The sequence below is a fragment of the Elephantulus edwardii genome, unplaced genomic scaffold (assembly GCF_000299155.1).
Source record: "Elephantulus edwardii isolate Elephantulus edwardi_28Jun2011 unplaced genomic scaffold, EleEdw1.0 scaffold00266, whole genome shotgun sequence".
Classification (NCBI taxonomy): Eukaryota; Metazoa; Chordata; class Mammalia; order Macroscelidea; family Macroscelididae; genus Elephantulus; species Elephantulus edwardii.
The window spans coordinates 661,736-680,048 of NW_006400016.1; the positions used below are offsets into that span (position 1 = coordinate 661,736).

The window sequence follows — 18,313 nt, forward strand, 5'->3', positions numbered from 1 at the left end:
ATATGTTATTACCGAATACTTTTTCCCAGTCAGTGGCTTCCCTTTTTACCCTACTGGAGAAGTTTTTGGATGTGCATAGGGATTTGAGTCTTAGAAGGGTACATTTTCTTTTAACAACTGTTGCAGTCATTGTTTTAATCCATCTGATAAAGGATCTTTCTCTTTTCTTATCTGACCCTGCGTTTACCAAGTAGTGTATGTCTTTATCCCCTCTGGATAATATGCTCAAAGTATGTGAGAGGAAGTGTCACCATTTCCACTTCCAAACAGCATTCTGGGGGGACAGATTGTTTGTTCTTTTGGTAGTGAAAACTTTCTGAATGACAGCATATAGCCCATATATTTCTGCAAAATGGTAGTGATAAGATCGAAATCTGTCTGACTTCAGGTAGCTAATACAAACCAGGGAGGCAGTTTAAACCCACCAGCTGTTTCACAGGAGAAAAATGGGCAATCTCCTCCCATCTGATTTACAGTCTTTGAAAATCTGTTGGAGCGTTATCTATGCCTCAGTTTCTACTCCACAGCAAATAACAACAACACAGTGCAAACCAAGAGCAACCCAAGGCTAATCTCTGAGGTATAAGCCAGACATACCTCCACCCTAGAATATTTTTGCATATTCTGACACCAGCCATGTTCCCACAGCACTCTCTACTTCTCTGCTGGGTTCAAGAATTCCTTGTAATGCCACACAGAACACCCTTACAGTTAACTGGTGCATTAAGGAGTGTACAACATGTACAACATTAACAGTGTACAACATGAGATTGGAATCAACAGACTGTGACTCAGGATCAGAGTCAGGAAGCATATAGGTAGTCCTCCTTCAGTGCAGGGCAACTTGCTCAGCTACTTTTGGTTATGTAGTTCTCTTCTCAGACTCTTTGGGAGTTCCTGGTGCCTGAGGAACAGCTCCTCCTGACCCTGCTGGCTATCACCACTGTCTCTGCTACTGGGCTTCTTCCAGGCTTAACCTTGTCTTCAATGTTACAGCCTCTAACCTACATTATAACTCTTTTAGAAGGTTTCTTGTATTGTCTTTTTTCTTTGCTTCTTTCCATTCTTCTTTTTGCTTCTCTTCCTTCTTCTATCTCTAAAATCTCTGCTGGGTATACTGTAGGGTCAGTTTCATGGTGTGACCCTCCCATAAGAGCCATGACTTGGCCAATCCCTTCTCAACAGGCCACAAACACTTGATTTGTGTAGTAGGCCACAGATACTTCCTTGGCATATCAAACTCAAAACAGACTGCAGCCCAAGGTCAGGTAAAATGTATCTAACCATACATTGTTTACGGTTTACCCAGTAAATGTCAATCAACCTAGACAAAATTAACAAACCTGTGGGAAAGAAAAGAAGAAGAGTTTATGAAGCTCAATTACTAATACCAGAGTCTGGGGGGAGGAATCTTTCAAGTTATTTTTCCAAAAGAACCAAGGCAAAAGGCTACAATTTTGCTACAATTGCCCACTTCACTTCCCACACTGCCCATCATACAACATAAAGTTATACAGTCATTTTAAACATAAATGATGCTGGGAAATGTAGTCTTTGGTCCAAAGGTCATATGTCTTGCTAGAAGTTCTGTGAAAGAAGAGGCAAGATGATATTACCTAGAAGACTGTTCTGGTAATCTATTTCTGACTGTCAGCCAGTGAAAACGCTATAGGTTACAAGGGTCTGATCATGAGGGTGGCACAGGACCAAACAAGACTTTTTTCCATTGTGCATGAATTCACCATAAATTCAAAGCTGAGTCAATAGGAACTGAAAACAACAAGAAAAAGAGCACACATAGCTACCAAATAATTACTTGAAGCATAAATAGTGTATTCCACAAAACATTAAAAGTTGAACCAACGCTTCCACCCTGGGAGCTCTAGTGGGCTAGTGGCAAGGAGCTGCAACTAATCTCCTCCTGTACCAGTCAGATCTGATTTGATGGTACACTCACACAAAAATAATAAAATAAAATAAAATAAATTCCACCCCAAGGGACTTATAAGTGGTGATGTAAACATATATACATCAATGGTCTTTGCAGCATTGGTCAAGATAGTAAAAATGGGGAAAGAGTCTAAATATTTGTCAACAGGTGAATGGATAACCAGAATGTGATGCATGCATACACAATGTAATATTACCCAGCCATAAAGACAAGTGAAGTCCTGGTATATGCATGAATGAATGTCAAAGATATCATATGGAATGAACTACTTCAATCACAAAAAGACAAATACTGTGTTATCTTCCTTGTATGAAATGACAAGAAAAGGCAAATGTATAGGGGCCAAAGTTCATTAGTGGTTAGGAGGTGCAGAAGGGAGAAGGAGAAGCAGAGACTTTTTTTGAGGCTTACTAAAAAACTATTTTGAAACAGTTTCTGTTTATGGTATTGAGAAATGTGGATAATGGTTGCACAACTTGATGAATGTAATTTACATCACTAAGCTACAATACTGAAAAAGAATGAGTTGGCAAATGTTGTGTTGTATATATTTCCACCAAAGAAATAGCAATTTCTTCTGGATTTCTTCTTTCAGTGTGCCATTAGTTCTTGATCATGTGTTACTTCCAGAAATGGTTCTGTGATTGCAATTATTCTTTTTGGTACAATGACAGTATGTTCTTTCCATCTTCTTTTGATGCTTCCTACATCATTCACTATTTTGCCCATACAGTTCTTCAGTATTGAAACTTAAGACTTGAATTTTTCTTCACGTCTTTCAGCTTGAGAAATGCTAAGCATGTTTTCTCTGTTTGGTTTTCTAATTCCAGATATTTCCATATTTTGTTATCATACATGACTTTGCCTTCTTGCTCTGCCTTTTGAAATCTTGTGTTCAGCTCTCTTACTTCATTATTTCTTCCACTCCCTTTAGCTTCTCTTTGTTCAGTTCAATCTACAGTGAAGGTATTAGAAAAAAGTAGGGCTCTAGGAATTGATGGTGTACTAATTGAGGTGTTCCAGCAAAGACCTACAACTCTGGTCAGCTCACAGATCCCTGTCAAGAAAATTTGAAGACAAGTACCTGGTTAACTGACTGGAAGAGATCCGTATGTGTTCCTATTCCAAGTACAGGTGATCCAATGGAAAATGTAAAGAACATTTGAAGCACTTCCTGAAGAAGATCAAAGACTACAGACTTCATCAAGATGCATTTACATCTCAGCATTAAGAAAACAAAAATCTTCACCACTGGAACAATAGGCAACATCATAACAGAGAAAATATCCTCCATCTTGTTAATGAGTTAATTTTACTTGTGTCTAGAATCTACACTCATGGTAGCAGCAATCAAGAAATCAAAAGATGTGTTGCATTGGGTAAATCTGCTGTCGTGGATCTATTTAAAGTGCTTAAGAGCAAGAATATAAATTTATGGTTCGAATCCACCAGATGCTCTGCCGGGAAAGGAGGGACAATATCCTCCTGTACCAGTCAGATCTGATTTGACCGTACACAGACACACAAAATAATAATAAAATTTAAAAAAAATTTAAAAAAAGAATATAAATTTAAAGTCTAAGGTGCATATGACCCAAGTTACGGTACTTTCCATTTGCTTCTTATGAAGGCAAAAGTTGGACACTGAATATGGAAGAATTGATGTCTTTGAGTTGTGTTTTTAGTGAAGAGTATTGAATATCCCATGGACTGCCAAAACAACAAACATGTATGTATATTGGAGTGCAATCAGGGTGGTCTTTGGAGGTAAAGATGGTGAAATTAATTAGACATACTTTGAGCCGATTGTCAGGAGGCGCTAGTCCTTGGAAAAAGACATCATAGTTGGCAGAGCAGCAGGTCAGTGAGAGAGGAGGATCATAACAGAGATGGGTTGACACAGTGACTGTGACAATGGCACAGGACAGGGCACGTTTCTGATTTGTTGTTCGTAGGGCCACTATGAGTGGCAGTCAACATGACAGCATCTAACAACAACATATTCTAGACCCAGTTTCAGAGTGTCTTCTGATATCTATTCTATTTAACTTTCTTTCCCTTCTTTTAAATGTCCTTTTGCTTTCTTCATGTATGATATCCTTGGTGTCATCCCACAACTCATCTGATTTTCAGGCATTGGTTTTCAGTGCATCAAATCTGTTCTTGAGATGGCCTCTAAATTCAGGTGGGGTATACTCAAGGCCATATTTTTATTCTTGTAGATTTGTTTTAATATTCTTTAGATGCCCCTGGCTTTGTTCTAACTAATTATATTGAGCTTCTCCATTCTCTCCTTTCACAGAATTAGGTGATTTGATTCCTGTGTTTTCCATCTGGTGAGGTACTTGTCTAAAGCTTCTATATTAGTTTAGCTAAATTAGGAATGCTTGACTCCTGAGAGCACTGTACTCATTTAAAGATATATTTAATGTGATCTAATGGTCAACAGCAACTTGAAAGTTTAGATTAGAAAAGCTTAGCAGCTTTATTGAAATTGTTAACAGCTTCAGTTTACTTGGCTCCACAATCAATACTCTTAGTACCAGCAGCCTGAAAATTAAAAGAAGAATTGTATTGGGAAAGTCTACCCTCAGAGACCTCCCCAAAGTACTGAAGAGCAACAATGTCAATCTGAAGACTATGGTGTGCCTGATTCAGGCCATGGTTTTTGCAATTACTTGCTATGCATCAGAAAGCTGGGCAATAACTAGGGGTGATAGGAGAATTGATGTTTTTGAGCTGTGGCACTGGAGAAGGGTATTGAATATACCATAGATGGCTAGGAGAATAAACAGGTTCATCCTAGAGGGGACAAATCTCCAGGCTGTTCATTGGAGGCAAGGATTCTGAAGCTTTGTCTGACATACTTCGGACATGTTGCAAGGAGGGACCAGTCCTTAGAGAGGGACGTCATGCTTGGAAGAATGGAGGGCTAGAACAAGAGAGGAAGACCCTCCATGAGATGCATTGATTCAGTGACTAGGGTAATGGGGTAAGTGTTGGAGACAATAAGATTGGCACAGGATAGAGCAGGGTATAGGGCTGTTGTACTTAGGGTCATTATGAGTTACAAGTGACTTGATGGCATGTAACAACAACAACAATAAGAAGCAGCTTAGGGTGGCAGTGAGTTTGTGTAAAGGATGATAAAAATTATTTTGGAAAAATATATTAAGAAAAGATGGCATAAGATGATGAATATAACCCATGTCACTGAATTATACATATAAAAACTGCTAAACTTATGTATGTTTTATTGTGTATATTTTCATACACAAAAAGGAAGAAATAGTGAGCATATCTGGGATTGTGTGCCATCAAGTAGAAACTGATCCATAGGTGAGTCTCCAGCTGGTTTTCAGAGGCAGTAAATTGCACAGGAGGAGATTGCCCGTCTTTCACTCTGGAAGCAACTGGACTCAAACTGTGCGCCTTTGAGATTGTAGCACAGCTTCTTACAACTAGGCCACCAGAGCTCCCTGGGGGAGTAACATTAGAATTTCAAAGATAAGAAGTCAAATTTAATTCAACCTGTTACCACCGATGGTCATTTATACAATATGCAATGTATATTCACCGACTACCTACTATGTGCATGGAATATAACAGTGAACAAAGAAAAAAGGTATTTGTTCTCATGGAATTTCCATTCTAGTGGAAGTGGCAAATGGTAAAAATGGGAACGCATAAGCCAGAGAATTTCAGATATGACAAAAACTAAAATAAAAACTGGAGGTGGAAGGTGGCTTTCGCTGTGGTGGACATTTGAATTGAGACCTAGAAGATGAGGGAAAAAAATCCTAAGATTCTAGAAAAAAAAATACCATGGAAAGAGGTAACAGCAGCTACCAAGTCCCTGAGGTGAGAATGAGTTTAATTTACTCAGGAAACAGCAAAAGGCCAGTGTGGTTGGAGTACAGTGAGAGGAAGAGGTGGAAGGTGAGAACAGAGAGATGATTTAGTGCAGCAAATTAAGAAGGGGTGCTGCAATCCCAAAGGCACATGGTTCGAATCCATAAGCTGCTCTGCAGGAGAAGGATGAGCAATCTCCTCCTGTGCAATTTACTGCCTCTGAAAAGCCCTTGGAGGTCAACAACAACAGGTATGCTATTAGTATGGTGCAGGAGAGTGCAAGGTTGTTCATAGGATTGCTCTAAGTTATAGTTGGCCTGATAGCACCTAACAAGAAATTATGATCTTTGTAATTCTCTTCACATGACTGGGTTATTGTTGTTAGCTGTCATCAAGTAGAGTCCAACTCATAATAACCCTACAGACAACAGATCTGAACCCTGTTCAATCTGTGCTATCTTCATCATCTCTGGCACACTTGAGTTCATTTCTGTGGTCACTGTATCAACCCCTCCTGTTTAAAGGTCTTCCTCTCCTTTGCTGACCTTTCCAAGCATGATATCCCTTTCCAACAAATAGCCTATCATAACAACAACCCTGCTTGCTGAAACTGAGGAGGACCAGAAGCACTTGTGGCAGAAGGTTAAGGACTGCAGCCTTCAATATGGATTGAAGCTCAACATCAAGAAAACAAAGATTCTCATGACTGGGCTGATTGGTAGCATAATAGATGATGGAGAGATTGAAATTGTTAACAGCTTTCATTTGCTTGGCTCCACAATCAACACTCTTGGTACCAGGAGCCAGAAAATTAAAAGAAGAATTGCCTTGGGAAAGTCTGCTTTCAGAGACCTTTCCAAAGTACTAAAGAGCAATGATGTCAGTCTGGAGATTAAGGTGCACCTGATTCAGGCCATGGTCTTTGCAATTACTTGTTATGCATCAGAAATCTGAACAATGACTAGGAATGATAAAAGGAGAATCGATGTTTTGAGCTGTGGTGTTGGAGAAGAATATTGAATATACCATGAACTGCAAGGAGAACAAACAGGTTCGTCCTAGAAAGGGTGAAACTAGGCTGCTCCTTGGAGGCAAGGATTCTGAAGCTTCATCTGACATACTTTGGACATGTTCAAGACAGAACCAGTCGTTGGAGAGGGATTTCATTCTTGGGAGGGTTGAGTGACAGCGCAAGAAAGGAAGACCATTGATGAGATGCGTTGATTTTGTGATTGGGATAATGAGGGTAGGTGTGTCAGAGACAATAAGATTGGCTTAGGATAGAGCAGGATTCAGGGCTGTTGTACATAAGGTCGTTATGAGTCGCAGGCAACTCTATGGCACATAACAACAACAACAAAATGGTCAAGGTATGTGAGATGTACTTTGCCATCTTTGCCTCCAAGAAACACCCTGGTTGCATCTTTTCTGAAGCATATCTGTTTATTCTTTTGGCAATCCATATTCAGTACTCTTCTCCAACACCACAACTCAAAGGTATTGATTCTTCTTCTTTCATCCTTATTCATTTTCCAGTTGTTCGATGTATCACAGGTAGATGGGATGCAAATATGAGGTATACATGATACATGAAACCCTTGTGGGGTTGTTGTTATTCTTAGGTGCTGTCAAGTTGAGTACCACTTATAGTGGGCTTTACAGGGTGGAACCTGCAAATAAGGTACATTAAATACCAATGTAGGTAGGGATTGGTCACTTTTGCCATCCCATTCAACTTAAAATGAGCTGTTCCAGAGATGAAAAGAGGGATCTCTTCTACCAACAAGAAGCAAAAGCCAGGAGCAGAGCTCATCCTTTGTACCCAAGACCTCTGTGATGAAACTACTCCACTCAGGAGATGGAGTGCTATGTCACCAGAGAGACAGTGGGAAATGGTGGCAGAGAATTGATGGCCACAGAACCAGGAGACAGCCAAGTCACCTGAGTGTCTTCAGGTAGGATACTTGCTAGGAGAGTAGAGTACATTTGGGCACTTAAATCAGCGGAGTGAAAAGAATGCTGTAATACTTGCTTGAGTGGCCAAGGATCTGAAAGGTTGAAGGACAGAGAGAGGCATTTCTGTGTATACAACCCAGGAATTGTTCTGATTGAAGAATTGTATCCTGAATTGTTCCTAGTCTTTTATTGTAATCTGTGGCCATGGCAACATATTATCAAACCCAGTTGAGAGTGCTGTGGAAGGGATGGTTGATATCACAATTGGTAAAAAGATTGGAAGGTGGGCACATATCTGACTATAGGAATCAGCCTTGGTCTGTTGCTTTCTTCCACTTTATGAAGTTAGAGGAGGTGAGACATCACAATTTCCATACCATTTGTTTTGTTTTTACAGAGAAGAAAGGTATTACAGGCCTTACACATATTTATGGAAATACATCTTTTTCTTTTTCTCGAGTAAATACTTAGTAGTGGTATTCCTTGATTACTGACTGGGTCACTCTTATTCTCATTGCCCTCAAGTCAGAACTAACCCATAGCTGACCCTCCAGCAGGCTTTCAGAGGCTGTGAATCACACAGGAGGAGATTGTTTGTCTTCTTTCTATGCAGATGGTGGATTCAAGTCACATGTCTTTGGGTTGCCAGTTCCACTCTCTACTCACTACACCACCCAAGGTCCCTGGGTCACTGGGTAGGTGGATGCTTACCTTTATGTAGAACTGCCAAACTCTTTTCCAAAATATTTACACTATTTCCTATTTCCACCTGCTGTGTATGAGAACTCAGTTGCGTTAGGCCCCTGCTGACACTTGATAGGGTCAGTTCTTTTCATGTTAGTCACCTTCTTGGGTGTGTAGTGGTATTTCACTGTGGTTTTGCTTTGCATTTCCCGAGTGACTAACAATGTTGAGCGCTTTTCACATGCTTGCTGACTATTTGTATCTCTTGGTCATTTTCAAATATTGGGTTTAAAAGCTACGACTGGCTATTGTGGGGAAGATGGACCCTCATTAAGGTAAAATTGGGAGCAGGGAGAACAAGGAGGAGCTGTAGCTTCCAGAAGACGGTGTGGTTTCTAGGAAAGTCAGCCTTAGCCTTCTCCAGCTGCCTGACTCTTGGGCTGCTACCAGAAAAGATTGAGACACTTCACACATCTCACATGTGGGGCCCAGCCCTGACTCCTCCTGGGGCCTGGGTGCCACAGGAACTGGAGGGAATCACCTAGCCAGAAAAGCACCCTGGAAAGCAGCCTCTGCTATCATCCAATACAGGACGTTATCTTAGAATAAGGATCAGAGAGCAGAAAGACTTGTGGTCTACCATCTACACCAGCCTAATAGGACCAATTATTAAAATATTGACATACTTCTCTTTTGGTTGGTGAAGAGTCTCTTTACCACATTCTGCAAAAGCCTACATCACTTTCATCTGTTTTCTAAAGCTCCTTGGACTTTTCCACAGTTTCTACAATTAAAGAGAAGCTTCAGGCCTAATACACTTGGGTCTACTGTTAGTCTGAATACCTTCAGGGGACAGACAGCTTGGAATCTGCTAAGAGTATCTCTCAATCAGATCTAGTTGGGGCTAGAAGGTTCAGCTCAAGAGATTGACACTGATAGGGTAAAGGGAGAATTTTTATCAAGGTGAACCTAGAACTGAAGACTTAAGACAATTCTAACAGTAATGGCAATGATGAAGATTTACTGAACACATACAGTGCATCCCGCATCGTGCTAATATTCTACGTGCATTACATCACCAAGTCTTCATGTTGTTGTTGTTGTTAGGTGCCATTGAAATGTATACTCGTTGCTATACTGCAACTCGATGAACAACAGACCTTAACTCTGTCCAATCTGATGCCATCCTTTATCTCTGACACTTGAGCCCAGTGCTGCAGCCATCGTGCCAACATATCTGGTTGGGGGTCTTGCTCTTATTTGCTGGCCCTCCACTTTTCCGTCAGAATCCCCTCTCCAAGGAAAGTCCTTATACTAATCTGGATATTACAGTGATCTGGCTTCCTCGGTCCTCAGCAGCCCAGGGAGGCTGTGGACAGTTGGGTCACATGGTAGCCCTCCTGGTTCAGAGACCCCCTCCCTTCCTGAAGCAGAGACTTGCTTCCTCTTTGCTCTCAGGCCACATTGAAAGTTGTGGCAGGCCTGGTGGGGCCTGCACGACCTGAGTACTCAGCCCTCACAACAGACAGTACAGGACAGATTGGGGCTCTTTAGAACAGGACTCAGCTAAGGCAATGACAGCCTCAGCCTGAGCCCTGACTATCCAGACTACGATCCTCACCCCCACCCAGTGTCTGCCTCATGACCAGCATGCAATTTCCCCTTTTCTTTCCTGAGTCTTGGCCCAGGGAACCATGGGATGTGGCAAGTGGATGGTGAGGGGGGGAACTTCCTGTCGCTAGCCCATCCCCCCCAACCTCAGGTTCCTCCTTCCCTAGTTTCAGCTGAGACTCTCATTGGGGCTTCATGTCCTTGTTACCTCTTGTGGCCTCTCTTAATCCTTATTTCCAGCACTTCCTTATTGAGCAGGACAGCTCAAATGGGCCTAGTGGTGACCACAGTGTCCCCTACTGGCCTTCCACCATGTGTGTCTGTGCCCCCATCTCTATCTCTCCCTCTCTCTCTGCCTGGCTCTTGGTTTCTCTTCCCCTTATTTCTTCCTAAGGTTTTCAGTTTATTTTCTTTTTCTGCCAAAGAGCAAAAAAATCTGTCTGTGAGACTTAGGTTCCCTGTCCACATTTATTTGTTGAGTAACTTTGGGCAAGTGTCTTTACAATGTCTGGAATGATAAATATAAGTTAAAATGTCAGGGCTTATTCCGGAAACATTGTTGTTAGGTACCAATGATCAGCAGATCTGAGCCTTGCTCCCCACCACACCATCACCTTAATCTCCACAGTGCTCAAACCATTGTAGTTATGCATCAGTACATCCTGTGGAGGGTCTTCCTCTCTTTTGCAGCATGATGGCTTTTGTTCTAGGAATATTAATCCATTTAATCTTCACAACAAACTTATGAAGCAGATGCTATATTATTACAGTTGAGGAAAATGAACTAGCGAGATTGAGTGAAATGCTCAACATTCCCAGCCATGAAGAGGCTATTCACTAGCCCTCCTGGTACCATGAAGTCTGACGCCCAATCAGGAAGGGAGGCCAAGAGCTGATGATGGATGTGTGAGTTACATGACCCTTGCCCATCATGTCCAGGCTTTCAGGGCTGCAGCATATCTTTTGGGATGTCTGGGCCCGTTTTTTTTTTCTTGTTATCTTTCTTTGGCCCTCCTCCCATATTGTCCCCTCCTCCCTCCTGCCACTTCCTCCTTCACTTGATCTGAAGCTAAGCCACATCCCAGTGGCTCTTAGATTGTGGTGTCCAGCAGTGCCACCTGCATCATGAGGGGCACCGGGCCCTCCAAGAGACTCTTGCTTCTGCCTTTTCTTCTGACTATGGGTGGTGAGTTGGCACCTTCTGTGTCTGCCTCCTGGATCTCGGGCTCAGCTGGAGGCTGGGAAGGGGGAGCTGGGTGAAAAAGAGGAAACCAAAGCGGAGGGCTCGGACATGAGCAGATTTCCCAAAGCATATGAATCTCTTGGAGACTTAGACTCCTAGATTAGTTGTCAAATTTGTTGTACAGGCAGGGGACATTTAAGGGTGTTGCAACAGGACAGGTCATGATAGAGGTCACAATGCAACGGCCTTTATACAGCTCACCAGTTCCTTCCAGAAGATTCTTTCTACCCTTTCTTCAGGAATCACTCCCCCTATCCTGATTTCATCCTCCTATCCCATCACAGTCTCATACTTCAATTTACCTCCTTTTTCCCTCTTCAGGTTTCAGCTCTGCCCAGGCCCAGAACGGTAGGAGTTCAGACCTTCCCTGCCCCCTAGCCCTTTCTCTAATTCTGTCCCTTCCCAGTCTCTCCAAACTTTCCCCAGATGGCTATCCAACTCCCCACCATGTCCATTCTCACCTCTACCTCTGCCCAAATTCTCAGACCCCACTGACCTCCCCTAACCCCTATGCCACATCTTCAGAATGCAACTGCCCTGCGGTGGGCCCTGGTGTGCTGGCTGGAATTGTGCTGGGGGACCTGGTGCTGACCCTCCTCATCGCTCTTGCTGTGTACTCTCTTGGCCGGCTGGTCCCTCAGAAGCGTGGGGCTTCGGACAGTGAGTGGGGCTGGTGGGAGATGGCCAGGGCCACTGGGGACACGCCTGCTGGGAAAGTATGAGTACCCAGGTCACAATCAACCACAGTGACAGAGTTAGTGGGGATGTGGATTTTGCAGGATCAAAATTATCCCAATTCAGCACCTCACTCCCTTTTGTAACCCCTTCTCCCTTCAGTGACTGGAAAGCAGCGCATTGCAGAGACCGAATCACATTATCAGGTGAGGAAACCTCTTCCTGCTTTGTGAATGTATGCCTCACACAGCCCCCCCAGCTTCTCGAAGGGACCCTCCCAGCAGCTCTCCCTGACTCTTGAAGGCAAAGAAAAACATGGGCTTTTGTTCCTAACTTGTTTTAAATGCTATATAATGACCTCGTGATCATCTTAAAATGAATGGCAACGACTTAGTGAATTTCCTTTTGCAAAGACAAGGTCAGCTTTACTTGGAAGATAGCTTCTGAATTATTGGAGAAAAGGCATTTCTAGGACAGGCTGATCTAGGGAGAAGCTTTTGTAAGGGTTCAGTCTTTTTCAAATTATTATCATTATTATTATTATTGCCGTGGAGTCAGAACTGACTCATAGCTGATCCTCTGGTGGATTTCTGAAGCTGTCAATCACACAGGAGGCAACTGTCCATCTTCCTCCAGAAAGACTGGAGATGGGTTTGAACTGCTGACCTTTTAGCCAGCACCACAATAACACTAGGTACTGAGAACTACTTCTAAAGATTGGAGTCAGAACAACTCATAGCTGACCCTCCAGCAGGTTTTCAGAGCGTCAGCTACAGGAAGAGATTACTCACCTTTCTTCTGGGGAGGACCTGGTCCCTTCCAACAGCCTGCCTTTGAGTTGGCAGCACAACTCTTTACGACTAGGCCGCCAGAGCTTCCTAAAACCTAGGTTTCTTGAACTTTTTAGTGGTTCTTGTACCGTTTGAGAAGCTGACAAAAGCTAGCAATAGCTCATAAAAATCTGCAAGACATACACAATCTTGCATACAATAGGGACGTTGGAGTGTCCTAGAAACTTCTCAAGAACTCTCTGTTGACACTTATTCACAAGCTTGAAGGAGAGTTCATGCATCATGGATGTCAAATAGACCTCTCTACATAAAAATGCACATCCTCATGTGTCCAAGACCTCTGTCCAGGGCCATAATTGTGAATCCTTCTCTGTGAATTCTGTTTAACTTGCCTGCTTGCTACCAGCTTGCTTGTTTGCCTCACTTACAGTTACAAAATGGAGTTCTGGAGGCTTACTGGCAAAGAGTTGCACTACCAACCCAAAGGCGTGTGTTTCAAATCCACCAGCTACTCTGCTGGAGAAAGAGGGGTAATTTCCCATTCAACTTACTGCCTCTGAAAACCCTCTGGAAGGTCACCTATGATCCAGTTCTGACTCAACGGTACAACACAGCAATGACATAGATAAACGGAGCTCTGGTGGCATAGGCCCTAGTAGGTTGTGTGCAGCTAACCCAGAGGCCACATCTCTCTGGTGGTTCAATTTCATGATTGGCTCCTCAAGAGAAAGAAGGGCAGTCTCTCTCCTCCTATGGAAATTTACAGCCTCAGAAACCAGATGGTCACTGTGAATAGCAGTGACAAAAAAAGAATATAGATTTAAAAAAAAACCCAAACAAAAACACCTCTTGTTATAAAGTACAAGAGAGAACTCAAATGGTATCTGTAGCGAGTTGTGCTGCCCAAAGGTTGTGCTTCTCTGGCTGTTCGAATCCACCGTGGTGGCTCCTAGGGAGAAAGATGGGCAATCTCTTCCAGGGGGATTTACAGCCTCCGTAACCTAGCAGGTGGTCAGCTGGGAGTCAGTTTTGACTCGATAGCAATGAGAGTTATAAAGCATGAGAATCTTGAGTTAGACTCTGGGAGGTACAAAATACTGAGGGGGCTTTTCAAATACAGCTAAATTGTAGCAAGAAGTATTATGTTAGTCATTGTTTGTCATTTATTCACTTGGGGTTTTTTAAATATATATCTATATCTACTTTGTGCTAGACATGAGGAGCAAGCAGCAAAGTGTAGACCTTAGTAGGGCAAATAGATGTGAGGGAAATAAATAATTACAGGAGCACCACATAGGAAGTAGGCTGATGCTGCCAGGACTGGGGTGTTGAGGATGAAAATTATAGGTGGGAAATCAAAGAATGCCTCTCTAAGGAAGTGATATTAAACTGAACTTGAAGGGAAAGAAGGGCCATCCATGGGGCACTCAAGGGCCTGATGTGGGGGAAAGAGCATGTACTGGAGTGTAATGATGAAGTTCATTGGATACACTTGAATACAGTGCAGACTTCTTCCACAGCAATCAAGGGATTGATTGATGAGCCAGCAAGGGCCACAGAGGCTGTTGGGAGAAGCTGGAGTTTGTTGTAAGTTTATTTAGTGGACCATTTCCTCTGATAGCCTTTAACCTGTCCACTTTATGTCCTTATCCCTTTAGGAGCTTCAGGGTCAGAAGTCCGATGTCTACAGTGATCTCAATACACAGAGACAGTATTACAGATAAGACCAAACCACAGCAGCTGACAACCTGGGCCTTGGATCCAGTCATTCCCGATACTCACTCAGCACCCCATTTCTATCCCCACCAAGACTCAGATCAGCAGAGTATCACTCTTGAGATATCAGACCTCTCCCCACCACCATCCTCTAAATAAACTTGGAACATAAAAACATCTGAGTTGTATCACATCCTTGTGATGAGGGAATGGAGACCTGTGGGATCCTAAAGAGGTTTAAGAAGCCCTGGTGGCAAACTATGTTACAGGTTGAACTGTTAACTGACAGGTTGGTAGTTCAAATCCATTAGCATCTTTGGGAAGATTGATGAGAAAGTCTGTTCTCATAGAGATTTATGTGGAGGGCTGGCAAGAGTTGAAATCAACTGAAAGTCAAAAGTAATGGATTTTTGTTTGTTTTGATTTAAAGAGGGCTTGGAATCTAGAAAAAGCTTTTAAAAAAGAAGGGGGCCTTTGGAAACTTTAGGATACTTTGATGAAGAATTAAAATGAAAGGTGGTTTCAATGGCTTTATTCCCAAATTTCGAGGGGTCTTGTGCTACCACATATAATCTGATCACAGGGTCAGATGTTCATCAGAAGTCCTGGTTCTGGTTGGGTCTATTTCTGCCAGGCATGTTGATATAGACCTTGCCATCTTCTATGGGGTTAAGGTGGTCACAAGGAGAGAAAGTTATGAAGTCTCACCTCCCAGCCCCCACTCCACATGGCAACCTTCCAGCCCCCTCTCTATATGGTGACCTCCCAGCCCCCACTCTACATGGCTGCCTCCAAGCCTCCACTCTGCATGATGACCTCCCAGCCCCCACTCTATATGGTAACCTTCCAGCCCCGACACTACATGGCTGCCTCCCAGCCTCCACTCTGCATGGTGGTCTCCCAACCCCAATTCTACGTGGTGACCACCCAGTTCCTCCCCCTCCCCCCACCATGGCAACCTCTCCCTGGGGACTCCCTGCTTCAGAGCTTTCCTCAGGAGTTTCCCCAGGCACCTCCCCCAGGGTTTCCCCAGCGCCTCCTCCAGGGCTTCCCCAGGGTTCCCCTCTCTGGGGCCCCCCCTCCCTAGAGATCCCCCCTCCATGAACCTCACCCCACCGTCATCCTCACCCTGCCTAGGTTCCTGTCGTGGGCGTGCACACATGAACACCACCCCCACAATGAGCAGTGACATGACTGCGTCAGCGGCCACAAGGCCGGCCAGGAGCGGCAGGGAGAGAGGCCCACATCCGGAACAGAGACCTGGAGGGTGGGGGCAAAGACAAGGGGACAGCTGAGGTGGTTCCAGACCTCTGGGGCTGTGGTTTGGATTGGAAAGAGCATGGGGAGCCTGGAGGGGACCTGGGGGAGGATCCCAGAATCCCTTGGGTTGTACTTTGGGATTGCAGGGAAGCTGGAGATCCAGAGAGGTGGTAGTGGGGTATACTTGGACATTGGGAGCTGTGCTCAGGGCTTAGGAGGTACTCTCAGAGAGAGGCTGGAGTCACATATCTCATGGGGCTCCAGTTGGATGTAGTAGATGCCTAGAGACAGCTGCAGAATCTTAGGGTGAAGCTAAGAGATGAACTGGAGAGCAGTTTAGGATTTAAGGTCCCCAGGCCACACATAAATGTTGAAGATGGTGCCTGACATTTCCGGGCAAAGAGGAGGGAGCATTGATTTCTTACCTGGGGTTGTTTGAGCCACAGCCAATGCTGGAAAGAGAGGGAATGTAGGTTAGGCGGGAGAGAGATGATTTCCAGAGAGTGTAGGGGAAAGTGATGCCCGGAGAAAGAACCTCCATTCTGGGGAGATCTAATGGAAATGGAGGTCATAGAAGGAGAAGGATCTCCGAGAGAGTCAGAGATTCAAAGTAGAGGAAGAGACCAGTAATGGAATAGGGAGATTAATAGACAGCACGGACCACCAAAAAGACTATGAACAAAACAAAAAGACAAATCTGTTTTGGAGAAAATGCAGCTGGGGTGTTCTTTTGAAACAAGGATGGTGAAACTTTGTCTCAAATGCTTTGGGCATGTTATTAAGAGGGACCAGTCCCTGGAGAAGGATATCATGCTTGGAAAAATAGAGGCTTAGAGAAAGAGAGGAAGATCTCAATGAGACAGACACAGTGACTGTCAGCAGGGGGTTTAAGCATAGCAGAGGTTGTGAGGAAGGTGCCGGATGGTGCAGGAACTGACTCAGCAGCACCAAACAACAAGCACAACCCTCCTGACAACAACCCAAAGTACTGAGGCTGCAGTGGAGCTTTAGAAAGGGAAAGGACTCAGGGAGAAGGGCCCCACCTCAACAATCAGCCGTCCAGTCACTCCTCACACACACACTCTGCCTGTGGACAGTACTCCCCTCTCCCAAGAACTACTGGCTTCACCTGGGAGCAAAAGCAGGATTAGGATGTGGCCTGGAGAGGTCATCGTCGGCTGGAGCTGGAAGCCAGTAAAGGGCTTCGGTCCAGAGAAGTCCTGAGGAACAGTTGAGGAGCAAAGAGGAAGCAGTAGCGGATATCACCCTGTAGGCAGCAAAGCTTCCTGTGTGAGTGTGTGTGTGTGTGTGTGTGTGTGTGTGTGTGTGTGTGAAGGCACTGGAGTCTCTGTGACTGCTTTTGGGTAACAATATGGGGAGAGGGACCAAGAGATTAGGGAAACAGTTATAATTGCCCAAGTGAGTGGAGGGCCACTGGTCGACCAGGATGGGGAAGCTGGAGAAATTCTGGGACTATTTTGAAGTTGTTGCTGTTGTCATGTGTCATTGAGTCAGAAGTGACTCCTAGCTGAGCCTCCAGTGGATTTTCAGGGACTATAGATTGTAGGAGAGGACAGTGCCCATCTTTCCCCCACAGAGCAGCTGGTGGATTAGAACTGTGTACCTTTGGGTTAGCAGCACTACTCCTTACCATTAAGCCACCAGAGCTCCCTTATTTTTAAGTTAGAGCCAGCACACTTTGCTGATGGAATGGGTGTCAATGTGTATGAAAAACAGGGATTCATGATAACTCAGATTTCTAACCGGAACAATGGAAAGATGGAGCATCTAGTGACAGAGAAAAGATCATGGGTTTGGGAGGGGTGGAAATTCTGAGGTTTGGACATCCCAAGTTGGAAATACCTGGTAGATGTAAATTTGGGGATTGGTGGTCTACTGTGGTAGAACTGATGAGATCACTAAGGAAGTGAGAAGAAACTGAAGAGACCTCTCCCTTTGGGAAAATAGGAGGCAGCAGAGTCTGAGGGACAAGAATGGAAATTGAGAAAGAGGAGGAAGTGATGGAGGAAAGTGCAGGAGGAGGGCTGAAAATGGCAAGGAGAACTATGACCAGCGTTGCTGGTGCTGATGGTGGTCACCAACACGGGAACTGAAAACCAACTTCCCTGCTATTTAGTCCACAGCTGTATCACACAGGGGGCTGGGAGCTGCAGACCACACTGAATGACAGGATACCAGAATGACTGTCTATAAAATTTTTGTGTGATGTTTCAAGAGAAAGATGGGCAATAACCTCCTGTGCAATTTACAGCCTCTGAAAACCCGCTGGAGGGTCAGTTATTAGTAGATTCTGACTCAACAGTAATGACTTTGAACTTGAAGGGAGCTTTGCTAGGAGTCTATAGAGAGCCTCACTGCTAGCCAAATAGCTTCACCTCTCCGGAGGTTCAAATCCATCAGTCACTCTTCAAGAAATAGATGGGCAATCTCCTCTCCCAAGATTTACAACCTCCAAAATCCTGCCCGGTGGTCAGCTGTGAATCAGTGCAGACTCAGTATCAATGACCTTGACTTTGATTTTAATTCAGGAAAAATTCCTTGTTATTAGGTGCT

The 18,313-nt window shown here is 44.0% G+C and overlaps 2 protein-coding genes across 2 annotated transcripts; one reads left to right on the plus strand and one right to left on the minus strand.

The window, feature by feature from the left end:
• The first annotated feature begins 11,179 nt into the window (after window positions 1-11,179).
• TYROBP (TYRO protein tyrosine kinase binding protein) lies at window positions 11,180-14,487 on the plus strand. The gene is made up of 5 exons (XM_006899662.1): window positions 11,180-11,240; window positions 11,619-11,645; window positions 11,823-11,957; window positions 12,135-12,178; window positions 14,422-14,487. The coding sequence occupies exons 1-5, from the start codon at window positions 11,180-11,182 to the stop codon at window positions 14,485-14,487; spliced, it is 333 nt and encodes a 110-aa protein (XP_006899724.1).
• Window positions 14,488-15,075: 588 nt separating this feature from the next.
• HCST (hematopoietic cell signal transducer) lies at window positions 15,076-16,911 on the minus strand. Its single transcript, XM_006899711.1, has 4 exons — window positions 16,869-16,911; window positions 16,165-16,191; window positions 15,608-15,739; window positions 15,076-15,140 (listed from the first exon to the last, which is right to left on the minus strand). The coding sequence occupies exons 1-4, from the start codon at window positions 16,909-16,911 to the stop codon at window positions 15,076-15,078; spliced, it is 267 nt and encodes an 88-aa protein (XP_006899773.1).
• Between the last annotated feature and the right edge of the window lie 1,402 nt (window positions 16,912-18,313).